This window comes from Patiria miniata, unplaced genomic scaffold, assembly GCF_015706575.1.
Source record: "Patiria miniata isolate m_02_andy unplaced genomic scaffold, ASM1570657v1 HiC_scaffold_1, whole genome shotgun sequence".
Lineage (NCBI taxonomy): Eukaryota > Metazoa > Echinodermata > Asteroidea > Valvatida > Asterinidae > Patiria > Patiria miniata.
Window position 1 is genome coordinate 29,250,818 of NW_024037047.1, and position 21,491 is coordinate 29,272,308.

At 41.7% G+C, this 21,491-nt stretch overlaps 3 protein-coding genes across 5 annotated transcripts; all 3 read right to left on the reverse strand.

The window, feature by feature from the left end:
* Positions 1-1,031: 1,031 nt before the first annotated feature.
* Positions 1,032-7,179, reverse strand: LOC119728143 (protein rolling stone-like). Its single transcript, XM_038200219.1, has 3 exons — positions 6,795-7,179; positions 3,663-3,897; positions 1,032-3,064 (listed from the first exon to the last, which is right to left on the reverse strand). Exons 1-3 carry the CDS (start codon positions 6,876-6,878, stop codon positions 2,562-2,564), a joined length of 822 nt encoding a protein of 273 aa, XP_038056147.1. The 5' UTR covers positions 6,879-7,179; the 3' UTR covers positions 1,032-2,561.
* A 3,697-nt stretch (positions 7,180-10,876) lies between these two features.
* Positions 10,877-14,846, reverse strand: LOC119728154 (protein rolling stone-like). Of its 3 annotated transcripts, none has more exons than XM_038200249.1 (4): positions 14,598-14,846; positions 12,810-13,035; positions 11,728-12,276; positions 10,877-11,356 (listed from the first exon to the last, which is right to left on the reverse strand). In XM_038200249.1, exons 1-3 carry the CDS (start codon positions 14,676-14,678, stop codon positions 11,738-11,740), a joined length of 846 nt encoding a protein of 281 aa, XP_038056177.1. In that variant the 5' UTR covers positions 14,679-14,846; the 3' UTR covers positions 10,877-11,356; positions 11,728-11,737. The 3 variants fall into 3 exon arrangements, with proteins under 3 accessions (XP_038056177.1, XP_038056168.1, XP_038056158.1); XM_038200240.1 differs by having other exon boundaries at positions 10,877-11,361; positions 11,724-12,276; XM_038200230.1 differs by having other exon boundaries at positions 10,877-12,276.
* Positions 14,847-16,799: 1,953 nt separating this feature from the next.
* On the reverse strand, positions 16,800-21,150 carry LOC119728169 (protein rolling stone-like). Its single transcript, XM_038200260.1, has 3 exons — positions 20,749-21,150; positions 18,666-18,876; positions 16,800-18,001 (listed from the first exon to the last, which is right to left on the reverse strand). The coding sequence occupies exons 1-3, from the start codon at positions 20,824-20,826 to the stop codon at positions 17,343-17,345; spliced, it is 948 nt and encodes a 315-aa protein (XP_038056188.1). The 5' UTR covers positions 20,827-21,150; the 3' UTR covers positions 16,800-17,342.
* Between the last annotated feature and the right edge of the window lie 341 nt (positions 21,151-21,491).

Consider the following 21,491-nt stretch of genomic DNA (forward strand, 5'->3'; position numbering starts at 1 on the left):
TCCGTGGAATTTGTTTTTCTTGAGTTATCGTCTCCACAAAGAGTGCTTTATTTTTGTTCAATTAAAAGTGACTCGAATTCGAATTAAATTTCTCGCGATTAGGACCAAAAAAAAAAATCGGTCTTTGGTCAGACCGAAGTTCCGGAATTGATGCGGCGACGCGGGCTTTTGTGTGTGTGTGTTTTTTTTTTTTCAAGCTTGAATTGTACAGACAAGGTGGGTACTATTTTGCTTTTTTGTGCCCTCATTATACATTGGTGTTCTCCATAATTTGCCTTGGTGCCCTTGATCATTTGCCTTGGTGCAATTTCCCCATTCCTTGGTGCTCCTTGGTACAAAAATTTGAGGAGGTGCGGCAATAGAGGACGCGGTTATAGCTTCCGTGTCAATTTGAAGAAGAAAAAAAAGTTTGACGCGCATGGTTAAAATCGACGCGCGCGCTGACGAGAGACCGGAGTTTCTTTTTTTTTGGCCTGACACTTGTTTACTATTCGGGTAAACACGATTGATAGAGTGCTTACACAATATAAAAGATGGTGCTAGATTGGCCGAAAGACTTCGTATTCCAGGATTCGACTCTGACAATAGACCTAGGCAAGTGCGTTAATTGCAAGCATCTTATACAGAAAGTGCTATTAGATGTATTTCAATTTATTAATTTCAGGTAGGAACATTTACAGTTACCTGGAAAGGAACATACCGATGCATGTATATGACAGAAACCTTGCTCACGGTGAAGCAAAGCTGGTATTAAACACCCTACGAAAATTATTCCGCCTGAAATAGTAACGTTTGGAAGAAAACGATCATTGAAGGTGGTTTCAAAATAGACCAGCCCGCGGCCATTTTTTTTGCGTGCATTATAGCAACGGAATCCAATTACGAGACCTGCATACCCCCCTCCCAAAAAATAGGTCTGACTAACTCTTTGCTTTTTCAAAATGTATATTAGCCACTGAGATAAACTTCAACATGTTAGCTGTTACACATCATTAGAAAAACAAAACGCAAAAAAACACATGATTCATGTAAATGATAACGTTAGCAATGATTGCACAATGTGATTATCAATGCCTATCCAATGCTACAAAACCATCGCACTGCTCATTAACGCATATAAAGTTTGTGGATTCTTAAAGATATGTTTACATGCACATAAACGTCCGATTTCAAGTCGAATTTATCTCAAATGACGAGTCATAGCAATATAGGTAATCATAAAAAATACATCTTTACTAAAAACAAAATTCATGCAACACACTCAAAATTGAGTACACCACAGTCAGGTTAAACTATACACAGATTATTTATACAAGATTTGTATTAAAAACCAAAAACAAGCATCAACATTTTTAGGCAATACTGAAAAGTTTCTTAATCCCTTCACCAAAATGTTTAAATTAAACCTATTAACTAGTATTTCCAAAGTTTGCACATTGGTCGTAGGCCTTCTTTGCATGGGCTGACTGATGAATGGCCATAAATTGTAGATCGAAATGAATCACACTGGGAGCAATTGTATTGCTTATCATAGGTACTACAACTTTGTGTTAAGCATTTTGCTTATCGATGACACACATTTTTGCATTGTTTACACTACAGAAAGTTTCCATTGCTAGCCTTTTCTCAATACTTTTAGTGGTGCATATCAAATTTGTGTGCCTATACCAGGACATGGATTTGACCAAATTCTGCGGAGAGATTATGTTTGTAAACCTCAATATCAAGATCTTGCCGACATATTTTTTTTCACCATAAAATGTAGGAGTAAGAATGCTGTTTAGATTTGTCAAGGAAATGCAATAACTGAATTTACGACTACATTGGTATATCTAGTAAACATAAGGTGTAAAAAAATGTTAAACGTAACTTTTTTCGGCCTTAGCCTGGTTTCTGCTACATTTTGTTCGCACTCAATGAAGTCACTGTGGTCATGTGCACAATTATTGTGAATTACTATTTAACCCCAACACCATCAGGTTAGTTGAAACGGCTTTAAAATGGGCTGCATTTGGTAACCCAGGGAGTTTTTTTTAAGTTAGTCACTTGGCACTACATGCGTCTACGACCTGCACAATTTTCCAAAACATTTATAGGCTTGGACAAAGGTATAGAGTGCGTTTGAGAGGCGGTAACAAATATAGTTGTGCGGTTGTTTGTCACTGATTTAAAGTTTTAGTGACTTTGGATGTGGAGTAATTATAACCTACATGTAATTGTATTTTCTACTGTAAAATCGAATTCGCTAAAACATTCAACCGCTGCAAAAGACCAGAACCGGTTATTTGTTACGACCGCCAAAAGACATCCTTATCAGGGACGTAGTGTACTCCATTACAAGTCCCTGATGAGTCGATCCTTCGTACGTCAATCACAAGTCCTCAAGTCCAAATTCAACTTACAAGCTTTAACTGAGCTTTGATAAAGGCATTTCTTAGTTGCTGTTCACCTACTGTAACTTGTGACTGGATTGTGTATGAACTTGTGATCTACTCGTGACTGAAGATGCGATGGACTTGTGATTGACTTGACTGATCCTTGGCTTTGAACAGTCAATAAAACTAGAGATCCCCTTCCAATTTGTCTTGCTCTTGTATATCAATCTCAGTTGTCACGGCCTCATTGCCACATTTCAACCAAATCCAAACTCTCAGCTTGTAGAGGGCCCAGATCAGGCCGTGCATGATGATAACGGCCACAAAGATACCAAGGATAACGCCGGCGGCCAGGCCGGGCGAGTTGGTATAGTCGATGAACGGGTAAATGGCGCCGGTTGAGCTGATGGTGCGCCCTCCAGCGGCCCAGAAGATCACGGTCAGCGCCAGGTACGCCACGTCGAAGGAGATCGGGTAGATGAATTGCAGGAAACGCACCGGGATGGGCGTCAGGAAGAGGTCCAGCAGGGAGACGATGGAGGTGACGGTGTGCACGTGGAAGTCATAGAAGAAAGGGAAGGCCGGGTTGTAGAGGGCGCCCCAGTAAATGAAGGTGACCAGGATGTTGAGGTTGATGGTGATGTTGAAGAACATCCAATGTATCTTGTGACGTATGCCCATCGGAGCATCTGGCAAATGAATGTAGATGTGAATAATTTATGTGACCTAAGTCAGTGGTTACTCTTGTGCTTTAAGGTTTGAAACCCTAGCATAGGTGACTGTCCTTTCAGGCAAAAATCAAGGCAAGCTAGCAATTCTTGGGTGCAAAGCAATTCAGTTCAATTGGTTCGGCATGGCTACTCGATTGCGGGGTAATACACAATAGCACTGCCCGGCTCGATCTTTTCGCCGGACAACAACCAGGATAACCCACAAGTGACAGTCAGTCATGACTCGGTGAAGTGGAGCCCCCGGTGTCCGGGCCCCCTTCCCCATTCCCTCAGGGAAACACCAGTTAATGAGAATATGGTCCAAGGCCCAGAGGGCAACAGTTTGGAAAAGATAATTGGCAAAAACAAAAAACAATTCGTAGGTACAACTTATTGGCTTAATGCCAGAGGGTTAAAGTTTGAGGCAAGGGAATAGAGACAAAACTTCATGGAACATCGTTGGCCCAATAACAAAACTGCAATAAATTAATACAATTTGCATACTCGGGACACCGTGACCATGCAATCGACCCAACATGTACATGTAATATACATATACTCTTATGATGAAACTAACCTTCACTTTGTCCATTTTGCATTCGGGGTCGGATGACGCCATCCACCACGGCAACGACGGCAGCGACCACCATGTAGATGACGAACACTATGAAACCAAGGTTGGTCAGATACACGAACGCCTGCCCTGCCAGAAGTTGGATTTGTTGGACGAAGTAGGCGATCAATATACCCAGCAGGTAGAGGGCTAGGACCACGCGGTAGATGATGAAGAGGATATAGGGAAACTTCTTCCACTGACGAGAAGGAAAACGAAGATGTTAAGTTTTCTGATATAAATATGGAAGATACCGGTACTGAAACAGAGTTGCCAAGAGACGGCAAACAAGTCCTGGTTTCTCTCTCCTTGACTTAGCTCAGGACTCTTGCGCATCTCATCGACATTCCTCCATGCTCGACTCGAGTCATGCGAGCAAATGACTCGACTCGACGCGAGTCCCTCATCAGAAGACTCAACTCGACTCGAGCGAAGACGTGTCAAGATGCAGTGATCATTGAAGTCTATGATTTTAGCCAACACAAATTTCACTTTTGGGAAAGAATGCATCTTGACACGTCTTCGCTCGAGCCGAGTGGAGTCAATTCTGATGAGGGACTCGCGTCGAGTCGAGTCATTTGCTCGCATGACTCGAGTCGAGCATGGAGGAATGTTTACTCATAGCTCCAGCACGGTCACCAAAAAATGTGACTCGAGTTGGACTCGAGTCGAGTCACTGACTCGAGTCGAGTCACTGACTCGAGTCATTACAACTCTGGTCTCGTCCGATTAGGCTTCAAATTGAAATCACTAATTGGCTTCACTAGCTCTCAGGTGCAAAATGTTGAAGAAAAGTCTCATTTAAAAATGAATTGATATGCTGCAAACTTGGCTGGTGAAAAACTGAGGACCTATATATAGTTCTTGCCTCATTACATTTTTGGAGAATTTTGTTTTTCTACACTCAATGTCCCAGTCTGCTGTTAGGCCTACATAATCCCGGGACATACCGTTATTTCGTTTTACCGTTTTGCATTTCCTCAAAACAAAAACAGTAAACAAACCATTGACCGTTTTGTCGTTTTACAGTTTTGTAAAACGGTCAAACGGTATTAAGATAAATACGGTTTCTCTATTTTATAAGTTTAATAAACTTCAATACAGCATAACGATCAATGATTTTTGTTTTACAGTTTTACACAAATAACTTTGAAAAACAGCAAAACGGTCAGTATTGAATACAGACTGTTTTTTTTTTTATTTCAGTGTCATAGTGAGCAGTCCGTGGTGCATTTTGTGGCGCTGGGCAAGGGGGATGGAGGGGGACCATGCTTTACATGAAAAAGTGTTACCTCGGCATAATGCGTGGTGTGATTCCTGGCGTGACCCTGACCCCCTTCTCACGCGATTCAGTTGGTGGGGCTTAAGAGTTGCAAGCAAAAATGGCGCTGGGAAACTTCAAGGGAGGACATTACTTTTTACAGTGGATACAGGATGGTAATACGTTTGAAGAAGTTGCAGATATTTGAAGGAAATTGGAGTTCGGCGCGGCTCTTCAATAGCCAGTTCGAAAACTATGTCGTGAGAACGAAATGTGAGGGAGGGTAATTTGTGTCCCAGGCAATGACTCGATCCCATAAGGACGCATTAACATTCCTAGGTGCATTGCTTAATTGCCGAACCTAAATCAAAAAATGGTCGACAGGACTATTGACCGTTTTTCATTGTCATGTTCTTGTAAAACAACACTCTGAAATGAAGCAACTAACCGTTTATCGCTTTCAACAATCAAGAAAAACAACAAAAAGGTCACTGTTTTTTGTGACCTAATACCGTTTGACCGTTTTACAAAACTGTAAAACGAAAAAACGGTCAACGGTGCGTTTACTGTTTTTGTTTTTGAGGAAATGCAAAACGGTAAAACGAAATAACGGTTTGTCCCGGGATTCTACATCATACCTTTTCTCTACGATCATCATACTGATGATAAACAGTATAGAGGAAAAGCGGTCTAGTTTTATGCACGGGCCTTCAGCGTGGATGGTCATGTATAGGTCTCTCCCCGGGTCGCACTAAAAAGCGTCAACACAGCGTCAACACAGCGTTAACACATGACAGAAGCGTCAACACACCGTTAACACATCCAAAACACATTCTGAATTGACAAAATGATATATAATTGTAAAGCATAGAATAAAAGAGAATTTCCATTGGATTGAGTTTCCATTTCGTTGTTAAAAATATAGTATTTTCACGCGAAAAAAATGACCTTTCACTTGCACGGCCGTTGTCCGCCATCTTGACTTCGCACAAATCTTGGACTACACCATTTCAAGCAGGGGTGTGTAGATAATGACATTATCTTGTCATAAACAACAGAGGGATACTAGATCTGTGAGGACTGAAGATCGGAGTGGTGGATCATTATTTTGTGAGTTGTGTTTATGTTTCATTTACTTTATTGAAATGGACATCTTTTGGTATTGGCCGGCCGCGCTCTCTCTGTTGGTTTATTCATGGAGGAAGGATAGTCTATTCCTTCCTCCATGGTTTATTGTACAACGCTGTTACCCTTTAGCATAATGGTATGGTCCGCGCTGCCACTGAGGCAACATGGCAGCCGATTTCGGAGCGGCACGGAGAGCCAATTTTCTTGAACTGAAAATCACAATTTTCAGACGTTTAACCTAGATTGATTTTAAGCCAAAATCTTGTTTCTGTGCATACTGTATGGGTTACATACTGCTTGTGTCACTTTTAATGCATTTTGGATGTGTTGACGCTGTGTTGACGCTTTGGAGTGTGTTGACGCTGTGTTGACATGTTGACGCTTTTTAGTAAGACCGCTCTCCCCCGAGTACGAAAATGGCACGTTCCATTGCAAAATCCTCATGGCTATATACATGTATATACCATTTAGTGAAAGGGCGTAATCTAAGTTCACATATGGTATTGTGTATACGTTCTACCAGCACACGGTATGGGTGTCACACTGTCAGTATAAGAAAGTTGTAGCCTATACGGCGCTATAGGATCTTTGATATAGGCCTACTAGACATATTCGCCGGTTTGTCCCGAAGTTCAGAACACTAAATGTCCGGCTCCTTCAGAAAAAAAAAACACGTTTTGAAATACATTGTAATGTCGCCGGCATACCTGTGTACGGTAAAACACGCTGGCGTCATCGTAGCTCAGCCCAAAATCAGACGGCTTTGGTCGTTCACAACACTTCATTGACATGCTGCTGACTCGATCACGTCACACACAAGCGATACACTTTAAGATAGTGAACTAGACAGAATCTTTCGTTTCTTAATTCCGATATATTAAGCTTGACGTCCCACTCGTTGTCTATCACCGTGCAGGCTATGGCAGCCTTTTATGATTACAACATTGACACGAGAAACACGCTAATTCCGTAAACACTTCCATTCACAACTTGGCAAACATAGGAAAGAATCACACGCTTAAATAACTCCGGTGAAACGGAGGTCACTGCATCATTGCAGCGCTTCCTTTGTGAGTCGATCCTCGACCTGCTTTGTACATCATTGACCAGCCTCAAGGCCGACCGTCAACATATTACCGTACGGGTCATGGCAGTAAGTACTTTTGTACATGTACATGTACATGTACATTGTACTTACATGTACATGTACTTTTTTTTACCCTAAAAGGGCCGGGTTATTTTAGCTCTTTCACCATCTCTCAGCCGGGGGGGGGGGGCCTAAGATCTCGGCCACCGAGTAACGAAACATTTTAAAACTCAGTACATGCATAGAGCAACTCCCCATAAACATACCCAAGAAATTTCGTGACTATAGGTCAAATGGTTATGGAATTATGGCTAATTAACTATTCATATGTACGAATGGTAATTCTGCTCCGTGTATACGATGTACGTACATGTATATGGAAAAATTCAGTTTTCACGGCGCGTAGGCGTAGCGCGGAATATTTTTATGTTTTTGGAATCAAAAGATGCGCAAAGGCTCGAGGCTAAAAAGTCATAAACAGCTCGGGTCGCGAATTTTTTTTTTTTTCAAAGCTATCGCGGAAAAAGTTGAGGGGGGGGGGGGCGGATTCCGCCCCTCTCCCCTGGCCCTTTAAGAGTTAAGCACCAATGATCTCTCAATCTCCTTTATGGTGGAAAAAGGGGGAAATGCATGCCCGTGGAATATTATTGAATATGGGTGTAGCAACAAGCAGTCACTGAATTTCCCGTTCACATCACAACAGTGAATGACAGACCGGGTTAAAACTCATAGTATTGCCTTGTCTGTAGGTTATCCGGTTCGTAAGTGTGACGTCACTTTTAGTTTAAACCACGCCCACTGGAACCGGACGTTAAAGTAACTTGAGTGTTTAGCCAATGGGCGCTTGCAGTGGTGCGTGCGCGTGTATGACGAAGTCACTTATACGAAACGAAGAGTGCACACCATGCATTTGCAAAAACTAGGCTTTGTCAAATCGATCATGGAGGAAGGAAAAACAGATGATTCAATTTAAAGCTATAGTCCATCATTTGCAGCCATCCGAAAAGTAACTGGCGTAATTATTGTTGAAAAACATACTTGGTTGAAAGATAGTAAGGGAACTAAACTCCCTGTGAAATTATTCTTTTTGGGAAGCTGTCATTTTGAAGTAATCAACGAAAGAAGGCATTTCCAACGGTGATTCTTAAGAAGCACCGTAGGAAAATTTAAATTAGTAGTTCGTTTTGTTATTCAGCGCAGCGCACAAGTATTGGAACGACGCACACGCGCGAGATCTTAGAATGCTATTTTTCTCGGAATGTACAGCTGAAGCTTAGCTGAAACTTCATCAGGTTAGTTGTTCAGTATTCTTCATTAGATTTTGAACTCTTTTGTTGCTTCAAACGAACAAAATGCACAAATTACAAATGATGGACTATAGCTTTAAGTAACACTACGTTGAATCGCCAGAAAGCAAGATAATAAAAAAACTAACCTTTCGAAATGTCAGCTCAGTAGATAACATAATTTATAGAAAACTATGAAAAATGCAACTTTATTTTTCTCGACGCAAAACATTGAAAGCGCGATGGTTTGGTCCTACCGTCGCGAGGAAATGATTGGAATTCCTCTTATGGTTCGAAGATGACAGAAACCAGGTGTTATGATTTCACAGGACGCTTGATCATTTTGTATACTTACACTCAAGGATATATATTTTGACAGTTTCATTTTTGACGGTATTTGCAACGGTGTCAATGGACCGATCCAGTAAGCACCGCCCCATGGTATTCTGACCAATTACAGCCGTGATTTATGTCCGACACGCGTGTACAAAAGTCCGACATGCGTGCACGCGCGTATGATGCGCGCGGCAGGAAAATGCAGTGTGGCATTGGAGAGGAACACGTGTTAATTTGCCCACGTGCGCAGTGGGAGGGGCTTACTGGACCGGTCCAACCGGAATTGCGCGTCTGATCTTAAATTGTTAAAGTTAGCGCATGGTTAAAGGTAATCTTATACCTTTAATATTAAAGTTCATCGTGCAGTTCCGAAAGTTATACTGAGCAGTGGTTGTACGTACAAGCTACATTACACGAGTCACTCAGTCAGCGTATCACAACTTAAATTGAGCATAGAGGAATGGTTTGAGCTGATGTACCCGAGATTTTGACTGTATTCAGATTATATTCAATGAATTTTTACTCAAAAGAAATCACAAGTTTCTGTTATGCGGAAAATACAGCACTTCGTAACGTCGTGCCTTTGCAAATTATGAGAACTTTACCTTGGACGTTGTACCTCACATAGTTAACATGTAGTTTGCAAGTTATTTTAGCAGTAGTTATAAAGGTATTCCCATCGCACAGCACCTACAAACAAGATCTTCATTTAAGACTAGGTCTTATAAATAAAATGTTGCTTTAATTCTTTTTATGAACATGTACTATGCGAAATCATAAACCATTGTGCCGTGAATATTATGCACGCCTTCATAACATACATTTTAAGGTTTTGCATATACATTTTGTCATCTATTCATAAAGGTTCTCTCGATTACAGAAAATAAACAGAACCGTATGGCCCATTTTGGTAAAATATATTACGGTTTTGGGTGATTTTGAGGTATAGTTTGGGGCGAAACATTACTACTTGCGTTTCATTTGAAGGGACTTCAGTAATTATTGAAAGACCTCTTTTTCATGCTGGTCCAGTTAAATTTAATATCAATACACAATACCAGCAACATAACATATATTCTCACGACTCGTTTTTTTTTTTAAATCAATTTTTTCGCTTCCTTCCTTTTCGCATTTCCTTTTTATTAGATAAATACTGAAGTTCCTGGTGGACAAATAGTCGATCATGGTATTCATCTTGTATATATTGTAAAAATAAGGACAAATTAAACATGCCTTTTATTCCTAGTTGCCTAAATACAACTGAATTCAGCTGGATTTGAACATTGTGACTGCTCGACCAACCTATACTGGCAAGTGTGCAAATGGGCTAGCTATACCCGGCCAAGCTCTACATTAACAGTTTCCCAAACGGACGCTAGTTTCCCAAGTGAATAACCTAATTCAATGAGGATATCCATGAAATTTATATATAATACCTCGTTTTTCCCTTGTGGCCGTGGTCTGACAAAAAACATGTATAAATGCAGGAAATGCACGACTTATGTGGAAGCTCAGAACCAGGTGGCTTATTTGAAGGGCAGTAGCGTATCCAGCTTATTTTGATGTTGGAAAGGGGGGGGGGGCAACCGCACATCCGCGCCCAAATGTAGACATGTTTTTTTTCTTGGCCTCCGTAAAATCAAATGGGGTGGGGTGGGGTGGGGGTGGGGGTGTTGGGTGCAGTTACCAGGGGTGTGAGTGACCACTGATAAAAATAGCTGAAAACAGCTGAAAAAAGGTGTAAAACAGCTGAACTTTGGAAATCTCCTATACTTTTGTACACAGCAAGTGAGGGAAAAAGCTGGAAAAAAGCTGAAATCCAAAACAAAAAAAAGCTGAAATCAGCTTTAAAGCTGAGATTTCACACCCCTGAGTTACCCATCTTCCAAATGGGGGCGCTCTTTAAAAGTGACCATTATTATGCAAACTACAAATGATATGCCTACAATGTATTTTCACGGCGCATTGTAATTGTTTTTGAGAGGGTTTTCTCTTTTTGTGGATTGATGCATGCCCGTCGTCAAGGGGGGGGGGGGGGGGGGGGGGGGGGGAGGGGGTTGGTGGGGGGGGGGGGGGGGGGGGCGCGGTGGGGCCGGGCCCCCCTTGGCGAGCAATTGTGAGCCATACATGTGTATTTTGTTAATTTTTAAGGTAGTGGGCTCCCCCCATTGGTACTTTGCCCTCCTACGTACAGATCCAGCTTGGTTATTGGTAAGGGGGTATATGTACATTATTCTGTGATATAGTGTTAATTATTGCCGGATTTGAACAGCGCCCCCACTGAAAGTATGCATTTATCAGTCATAGAGCATGAAGTTCAGCATGCACCGACTGTGCGTCATCATATTCTTTTGTGTCGAAATGAAAGTACGTTGGGTCCTGCTACACTTTCAATGATTCAAAGTAATATGTAGACTTGATACAAGCCGCATGTGTGCACAATGTTTTTGATTGAAGATTTTACAGTCTTTTTAAAGATGGGCACAGAGAGGCTGAGACTTTAAATATGCCGGAGGGCAGAAAAAAGAGGCTGAGACTTTTAAATATGTCCAGAACCTGCTGTATGTAACTATATCTATCTATCTATCAAGTCGGCTCGAGACGTTGCCACACCTCCCTTGACTCCATGCAGCTGGCCAACTCCTCCTTCGTCTCGACTCCTGCATCCTGCATCAACGTCATTAACATAGTTGTCCTTGGGCGTCCAGGCTCTTGTCTGCCATGCGTTGGTTCCCAAGCCACGAGCTTACTAGCAGGCAGGCAGCACAGGGTGTCTGTGGCAGTGACCAGCAAGCTGCAACCTACCCGCCTTGATCTTCTCCGTGAGCGCAGGGAGTTTTCCATAGAGCCGGACATTGGTGAACCTTCTGAACTGAACCTTCCTCAACCTTCCTCAACATGCGGGTGTATGTGCCATCGATGTGTATGTAACTACTGATGTTCATATCTGTCCAGTCGTGATTGGCTCATCAACTACCTTCTCATCCTCGATGCAATGCTCCTCCACTTCGGCAGCCGATAACGTCCTCAGTCGGGTAGGAGCACTGGTGCCACCGTCACATCTGACCCAGATCCACTGTTTAAATTTATACAGTGCCCAGACAGCACCCTGCATGAGCACCACTGCGGCGAAGATCCCCACGATCGCACCTGCTGCTCGGCCCGGATGATCCGTGTAATCTAGAAAGGGGTAGATGGGCTGTCTGTGGAAGCCGCCCACCGCCCAGAAGATGAGTGTGAAGACGAGGTAGATGGTGCCAAGCAGCAGAGGGTAGACAAAGTGCAGGAGGTAGATGGGCACCGGTGTGAGGAAGATATCCAACAGGCAGACGACGGATGTCAGGGTGTGCATGGTCAGATCATAGATGAGTGGGAGCATGGGCGTGTAAAGGGCGCTCCAATAGACCAGGGTGACTAGGAAATTGAGGTTGGTTGTCATGCTGAAGAGGAACCAGTGAGTCTTGTGACGGACACAAAGTTCTGTTTAAAAACATCACAGAAAAAAACAAACGTAAAGGAGTAATTCGAAGATAACCCATTTACTAGTCTGAGGATCAGATGTTCACATGTACAGAGCCACACTAAAAAAGTCTGATACATATGTGCATGTAAATGTGATGCAACTCCGCGTGCCAGCCGATCGGAGCGGCCTTTAGAGCTTGTGATGTCATTTTGGAGTAAACATTCGGCCAAAGCAGTTGACTGATCAATAGCTGCCATGATTTTGTAATACGACATCAGGTTACCAAACACCAAAAAATATGAACATCACGAGCCCAGGCACAAGTCAATCACAAGTCAATTCATAAGTCTAGTTGCAAGAAACAAATGATGAGCAACAACAAAGGAATGCTTTTGTCAGGTTCATAGTTTGTGAGTCGACTTGGGACTAGATCACTTGTGATTCACTTGTGATTGACTTATGACTTGTGATCAATCACAAGTAATGTTTTAGTGAAGCAGGATTAGTGATGCTCTGCATTGGTAATTGTTGGTATTGGCAGATCCATTACCTTCACCGGCATTTCTCCGCTTGATGCAACCATCCCAGATAACATTAACACTCGCCGTCACGTTGTATGCAATGAAGATCATGAAGGCGATCGTTGTCAGGTAGACGAATGATGCACCGCCCTGGCTCTTGATAGAAAGGACCAACACACCGATGAAGAAACCAATCACGTACAGGGATACAACAACCCGGTAGATGGCTAGGACTAACAAGGGTAACTTGGACCACTGAAAGTGAAACAAAGCATGAACAAATCTCTTTAATACACTGTACGTATCCATCAAAAGTCATCTTCAAGTTTATACATGCATGTTATGGGTCAATTACATACATACATGGTACCAAAATCTGATGAGTAGATTGTTAACTGCAAAACTATGCAATAAATATGCAGCCTGTGACTTAGGCTGTATAACTACTGGACATCTTTATATAGGCCTAAAACCATGTTTTCTGTTTAGTGGTAGTCTACAACTGGTAGAAGGCCAGTTGTGGTAAATTAATTGTCTCCTGGATTAGCCTGGAGAACCCAGCTCTGTTTTCAACACCTTAAGTTATGGGACTCTCATACACAGTATTGAGAGTCCCACATTTTTTGTCTAGTGCCAGTCTAGTCTTTAGCCTCATTTTCAAATCACTTGACTTCCCTCCCATCCATGTGCAAAATATTAAAGAAATGTCTCCGTTAAAAATTGAATTTAGTCGTCAAACTTGGTTGGTGAAACACTGAGGACCCTTTCTTTGCCCAATGAAAATTGTGGAGAATTTTGCTGGCTAAGACTGGGCAAAGTTGTCCCGATTTCGTTTTGCATAATTTCAACACTCCACTCAAGGTCCGACTCCCACTGCCCATTTCTAGAATTAGAAGCACCTCTCCTGTGCCTTCTAGAATTTTTCTGGGTGGTCAATACGCTATCAGACATGGAAATGCATAGATAGACCAAATACTTTTGTCTGGAATTCCACTTTCTGAAACACAAATCCACCCAAAAAGTTGCCCTAGTTGATCCATAACTCTCTAAATTTCCAGAACCATTGGCGTTTGGGCCATCGGACAGATTTGTTCCGAAAATGTAGAACTTGGAAAAAATGTTGCAACTTGACACCACTTCTGCAATTGTGTAAAAAGTCTATGGAGAGTCAAGAATTATTTTTAAGTATTTCCTAACAAAATTGGAAATATTTCTCAGTCCCAGATTCATGTCTCATCATCATTTTTACAATGAATGACCTTCATTGAGATGACATATGAAGAAAAAAATGGCCTCAGGTTGCAATTTTTGTTCCTAGAACTTTGTCAAGTTTTTATTTTTACGATTAGACTTTGTAAATTGTTTGTGGTTTATTTACACTTTAGAAGCACACTCACCCTCATCAAAGCGAAAGAAGATTAGGTCCCCTCATTTTAGGCCTATATTTCGTGCCACATTTCCGGGTTCATGTTCCAAGTTAGTCCCATAAATGTGACTGAAATACTGACTACGGAGGCAGTATTTGGAAAGATTTCCATATACGAAGTTAACTAATTTTCCTCTGTATTGACTAACATTAACAAGCCCCCAGATAGCAATTTCATGTCATCAAAGTCAATTTGACTAGTTTGAGCAGTGAGAAAATACAAGCATTCTCTTAGAAAACACTTAGAATTGTTCAGTCCAATCTCATAGGGTTTGTACACAGAGTGTTGAGTGAACTTCGTATATGGAAATTTTCCGTGAATTCCTGATCATGAGCATGTCAAGCTAGCTAGAGCTAACTGCCAGTCTCATGATGATGAATCTCGACTTACTTGCGGACGATAAAACACGCTGCTATCATCTGTTGTAAAACCAAAATCTGATAGTTTCGGTCGCTGAATACACGTCGTCATCGTGGGCTACACGATTTCTAGGCCCTATTCTAATTAACTGTTTTTAAGTGATGGTCGTCGGTACGGTCACACCATAGAGCTATCATCACAAGGGATCACGTTTGTTTACGTTTGTGAGCTGTGTTTCCTGTTCCGCTTGCATGTCTTCTTATTTTCTTAAGTTGTTGTGTTTGTAGTACATGTATAGCGCCCTCCTTTGTCCAAAATGAAAAGCACTTACTCGGTTCATTCTTTTCGATACAAAAACCATAAAACTGCCATTTCATTTGGGAAAACGATATAGCTTTGACGGGGAACATTTGTAAATTATGTGTATGACCACTTAGCAAAATTGCTAGCAGTGGCAAAGCAGCTAATACCCATAATACCAAAGAAACCCCCAAAACACACGCAGTGTTCATATAATTTATTAATTAATTTATTTGCTTATATAATTGATGGTGAATTGCTAAAACGAGATCCACATTTAGTGGCACTTCCTGAAATGCTCCCCGCGGCCTGCTTTTCAACTCACAGCATTCCCACATTAAAATGTTTTTTTTTTCTTGTCTACCATCATGCTGAATAAAATGATGTTGATGATCCAACTGAAAATATCGTCTTGTTAATTCTATGGCGAAATTGCTTGGACGGCCTCAGTGGCAGGTTAAAAAGTTCATCCCTTAATTCCTGTTGTAGGGCGACCCCCTTTTAAAGGCCAGGGGCCGGCCCCCTACCCTAAACTTTTTTCCGCAAGCCTTGAATTTTCTCTTTTTTTCGCGACCCCGGCTGTTTTGACTTTTTCGCCTCGAGTCTTGCGCACCTTTTGACACCAAAAACATAAAAATCGGACCCGTTTGCCGCGCAGCCCAAAATTTTGCGGCACTTAATTCGCGCCGTCAAAACTGAATTTTCATATACAGTACACGTACGTCATGAACACAGAGCAAAATTACGAATCGTGCTATTAGCCATAATTCCTCAACCCTTTTACATATAGTCATGAAATTTCTTGGGTATGTGAGTTGCTCTATGCATGTGTCGAGTTTCAATTTTTTTCGTCACTCAATGGCCGAGATCTTAGGGGAGGGGGCGGATTCCGCCCCTCCCCCCCCCCCCCCCCCGGCTGAGAGATGGTCGAAATAACCCAGCCCTTTTCGGGTTAAGGCCCTCCCCGTTTTAGCATTACGATGGAATTCACCAAGATCATTTTAACCATCCGCTAAAAGTAAACTGAATTATAACCAGAATATTACACTTTGGACCCGCACATGGACAAAAGGACAAGCAGCTAATAAGCTTTTTGAAATAGCCCCCCCCCCCCTCAAAAAAAGGCCTTCAATCTCTTGAGTTGCTAATCGGTCTTTGACCATGCATCCAATATACTCCTCCAGTCCGCCACCCAAAAAATACTTAGGCTTGATCCATTTTAACCTCATTAAGCCTTCGATCTACATGGTTGCTGAAAATAATTCAGTGGTGGATCTATAGAGGGACAGGGGGTTTGGGCAGGGGTGGGGGATTTGCACAGTCAGCCGATGACTATCATGTTATGAACTAGTACAAAAGGAAAAACAAATGGTAAAAGGAATGCTCAAAGTTCCTTAATTTATTCTCAAACTGCTTAGAATGCAAGAGAAAGCATAGACTTCAAAATAAAATCCGGGGGATGCCCCTCGATCCCCTAGCAATGCACGCCTTCACTCCGTACCCCCTTTCACGAAAGCTATGGAGATTCGCCCTGGCTGTAAATCATAGCATTTTGAGATTCAGACAAGTCATTATGAATCCCAGGCGTCTTCCTTTTTTTGATAATCGTGTACTTTAAGACCACGTTCCGGAATTCCATGGACCAGCCTCGACTCCATGGGCGCGTGCGCGTTCCTTCATTTAAATGAGACAAATCCATGGGCTGAGTTCGGCGCGCAAGGCATGATGGGAAACAACATGGCGCAGCAAGATCTAGTACCCATGGGAACGAGGTTGTCCATGGACCATTCACGAGGTAGCCATTTTTGTCGTGTTCCCTGATCGTATTTTATAAATTGTTAACTGTCGAATGGGATGGCGCCAGACTATTTATGCAGCCTTATTTCACTTTTTTTTAATCTGGCTTAAAACAACATTAGGGAATGTTTAATTGCAAAGTTTAAATTATTCATTTAAGCAAACTTGAATTATTTAGTTATGTACTTTATTTCATTTCACTTCGCAAATTCCAAAAATGAGGATTTCCTCACTTTCAATTCAACTCGTGCATAAGGTCCAAATCATGTATTTGGAGAACGAAAAGTCCCTTTTGTGTTTTGGGATCGACTTGCCTAAATATTTGGCGATGATAAGCAGGAAAAGCACTCTATGTGTTCGGACTCACCTAAATAGTTCAAGATTACCATGTTGAATATCAGCAGGCTTCCACAGACCGGGAATTGTGTCTGAACTTCTGTGACTCACACATCACTGACTGCTAAAACAAGTCGCATTTTCTTCCAAAGCACTGATCGGATTTGACAAAAACCTATAAGGGTTAACATAAACTCAGACTGCTTGAGGCTGCAAAAGTCATCTTGGAAATGACAGTCCTTCGCAAAAGTCATTTTTGAATGGAACTATATAAAAACAAATAGAGGTGTCATAAACTAAACGATTTCCTCTTCTTTGTTTGTGTAATAAAGGTTGTAAAACCTACATATCTTGCTGATGTTCGCTGTAAAATGTATCAGGTGTCTCCTCGGCTGTGGTAAGATTACAGTTTTCTTCAGGCCTGCGACCGAAATATCGCTTGTGTATATAAACGCGCAGCCGGTAGACTCCGTAACCAAACAGATGAATCAGGGGTACCGTGATGGATATCACGACGCAGGATAAAACGGTCCAGCCGGCCTGGGACCAATCCAACACCCCGGGATATATAGCCGTTTCTCCGGAGTACGGGTTCACGCCGCCGGACCAGAAGTAGATCAGAGTGAAGCTGATGTACACGGTGCCGTACAGGAAAGGGTAAACGGAGTGGACAACACGAACTGGAATGGCGGATACCAGCAGATCAGCATAGATGAAGACTGTGTTCAGGGCGTGGAAGTGGATGTCTAGCGCCAAGCCGAGGCCAGACTCTTCTTGCGGCGCGAGGAACGACCAATACACCACTGTGATGATGGGATCGACGGCCAGACAGATGTTGAACAGGACCCAGACAAATTTGAAGTAGTGAGGCAAGGGGGGCCTAACAGCACCCTCCAGGGGCCGTCTTGGTGTCGGCAGCTCGGTGGACGTAACATTCATGTTAGACCCGAGATCCTGAACAGTGACATTTTCCGGTTGTGATGCGGTGTCTTTGGAGTAAACTTCCTCAGTTAAAACGGAAAAGGAAAACAGATTACATTATAGTGCAAATATCATGCCCATTTAATAGTGCTTCAAGTACATAATGATATAGATTTTCCCCGGTTATTTTAAAACTTTTTTTTTCATTCAAATTCAACAACTCTAACATTAAATTTCGTCCAAAAAAATTTCACACGTTTGTAACAAAAACAATTTAGTCATTTAGTCACCGGATCAACATTCCTCATTACAGATCATATTCGTCTGAGCTGTTGCCGAATGGCAGCATTCAGGGACCGAATCCGTCTTATATAAATCAATTTAGACGAATTTGATTTCTGTATAACAAGGTTTGGCGTAGACGAGACAAAGTCGAATACTTCGGGACGAAAACGTGCGCTCATTGTTTGAATTTGCTTGAACTGAATTTGAAATTGCCTGAAAAAACCCCGAAATTAAACATTGGAAGTGCACTAAATCCATGTTGGTGGACGAATTTGAATATTAGAAACGGTGAACTCAATGATAAACGTTTCTAAATAGCCGAGAAAACCCATTTAACAATTTGTATCAACATCAAACTGAGTACATGTATCAACAATTCAAAATGAAGAGTTCAGTATATGCCCTATACACATGTATAAGACATTTTCTGGGGTCCGGTCACATCCCATTTCAACTTACATCGGTTACTTCTGTCAGCAAAGGTGAAGTATATGACGCCAATGCAGGACGACACCGCATAAAGAGTCAGCACGAGAAAGGTCCAGTCGGTAAGAAAGACGAAGAAACCCCCAAAGTTCTTTTCTATTGCCAGACGGAAGATTAGCCAGCCAAGGAGGTACAAAGCCAAAAAGACCCGCCAGGCTGGGTAGATAAACCTGTGGATCGGCCACTGCATGGGAACGGGATAGGAAAAAAAATCCTGGATGGAGGGTTTAATTCTCTTTTACTGTCAGCGTCACACACTCTATTAAAAAACGTGTCAGATTTTATCCGGTATATGGGTTCTTTGGAGACTGACACTTTTCCGGGTCAACATGACTTGTTCTGGGCCAAATAACAAAATTCTGGGTCATTTTGACGGAAAATGAGTCAAAAATTCTGGGTCATTTTGACGGAAAAATGAGTCAGAGAAGTGAGATTTTGACCTGGAGAAGTGTCATTTGACCTGGAAAAGTGTCAGGCTAAATATGACTCACCTTGCACGTATTTAAAAGTGCAACTGTTTTCCGGTACCATTTGTCATAAATTGCATTATTGTGTACACATTATCACTGTTTTGGGCCAAACAAGGAGTATTTCTGGATTGCTAAGGAATTTCTATACCGATCAGTTGTATTTTGATCAAGATGTGTGCAGTAGTTTTTGAGTTAGACAAACAAGTATGAAGGGGGTGGGGGGCTTTCTTTTTTGGTTGAGTGTAGTTTAAATCTGACCCGGGACGTGTTGGAGTGCATGTTCAACACAAAGGTTTTTTTATTTGCCAAACTTAGAACGGCTACAAAATTGTCATTTGGACCCAGAAAAGTGTCAGATTGACCAGGAAAAACTAACAGGCCAAATATGACCCGGATTACAGGTTAAATCTGACCCTGGGCTTTTTGGAGTGCATGTTCAACACAAAGATCTTTTTGTTTGTTAAACTTAGAACGGCTACAAAAATTGCCTTATTTTTCATACCCTCCGTTTTTGTTTACGGTAATTTTGTTTTGCCATAAGCTTGTCGTTTAAAATGTCAACCTTGTTTAAAAAATATAGGACTTTTGTTTACTATAGTTAACTGTAAACTGTCATCAAAATGTTAAATACAAATATATTTTTATTTGCCAAACTTTGGACGGCTAACAAGTGGTCTCGTTTTGCCTTACCGGGATTTTAAACCAAATTCCTCGGCGTTGTCAACTTCACAAGAAAATGGAAATAACAAAAACTAGGCTTGCCTATAGTCGAACTGGATCGGGAAGTCTAAAAAGCTCTGCATTACTCAGTAACCCAGTCGGTCAGTCAGTGACTCAAAGGCAGCCAGTCGGAGGAAAACGGGCTGGCCCTTAATTCGCGTCCATCAAAAAGCGGTGTTTTATACTACGATGTTTTTCTCATCAATATTATTCATATATTATTCAATATTATTCTTAGGAACACATTTTGTGGACCTTTCTACTCCTCTTTAATGTATTAATCTATTTGCCATTCCTTTTCGGTTAATTATATTGAAAAGTTCCCTTTTTTAAACATTTAAAAAGTGTCCATGCTTTTCCGGACAACTGAGGGCTGTGTCATTTCAGGAAGACACTGTACAATTTCTGTTCAAATTGTGAACTCAAAAATTTGCTCATTGAAAACATCAATTTGGTGAGAAAAGTTTCCTCATTGTGCTTACTGCATGCAACAACGAATTGCCAAAGAAAATATGCGATAGCAAAACATCCGAAATTCTGGCAACTTTTGATGCTAAAATAGGTGTAATATCACGGTTTCTGCCTGAAATTACATCACAGTTTTGCTCATGAATATGTGAATTCGTATGAGCATAAAAACCAAAAGACACCAAAATACCCTTGAAAATGGCAATACGATGATTGAACATCAGGTTGAATGGGACACAAACGTGCATTGTCAAGATTGCATTGGAAGAAATTGCATTGCATGGGCCCTCTATAAGGAAACGAAAACAATGCCGACACTCATGACAAAAACTGAGTCACAACCAATATTCACTCCTTCGTTTGCAATGTATTACCGGCCCTAGTACGACCCAACCTACCTGGGATTTGGCGAAGACGCTTGCATCTCCGTGGTTCAGCCAGAAATCAGACAGCTTGACTCGCCCACCGCACGCCATTTTTATTCCAGCCACAAATTGCGTAAGCCTGCTTACTCTAGAGACACCTACGGTGCATTGTCTATGACTTATGTAGTTCTAGCAGTGCTGTACTTTGGTATGTGCAAAGAGTTTCCTTGTTCAGTATTTCCGTATCGGCTAGCTGTGGCAAAGTATCGTGTGTTGATTGCGAAACCCGGAATCACACGCAGCGATACCTTCATCACAATAATATTTAGAACTTCGCAATAAAACTGCTCAAACTACTCAGGTGTACTGGAATAAATGTTTCGATTAGGACTACAGTTTTTATGCGTGAATAAAGATAATGTTTAGTCACAGTGAAACGCTCAAAGTCCAAATGATACTCATATTGATACCATGGGATGAGTCTGTATCTAAATAATATTGTTAATCATGATGCCTCGTCTAATAAGTGGTCATAAAGTTTACTTTGGAAAGATAAAACCTCGAACTTTGTTTGTGCAATTACAGGTACTGCCTTGTTTTGTAATTATACCACTGATCACAAGGAAATAGGTCTGCAATGATCATCAAAACTGGTGCAGATGTTTTCAGCGGCGTACATACGTAACTATAGGGTTAAGCTGCTAGGGGGCACCTAATGGGGGTGCACCAATTCTTCAAGGGGGGGGGGACACTAGGAGCAATGTATATATTGTATG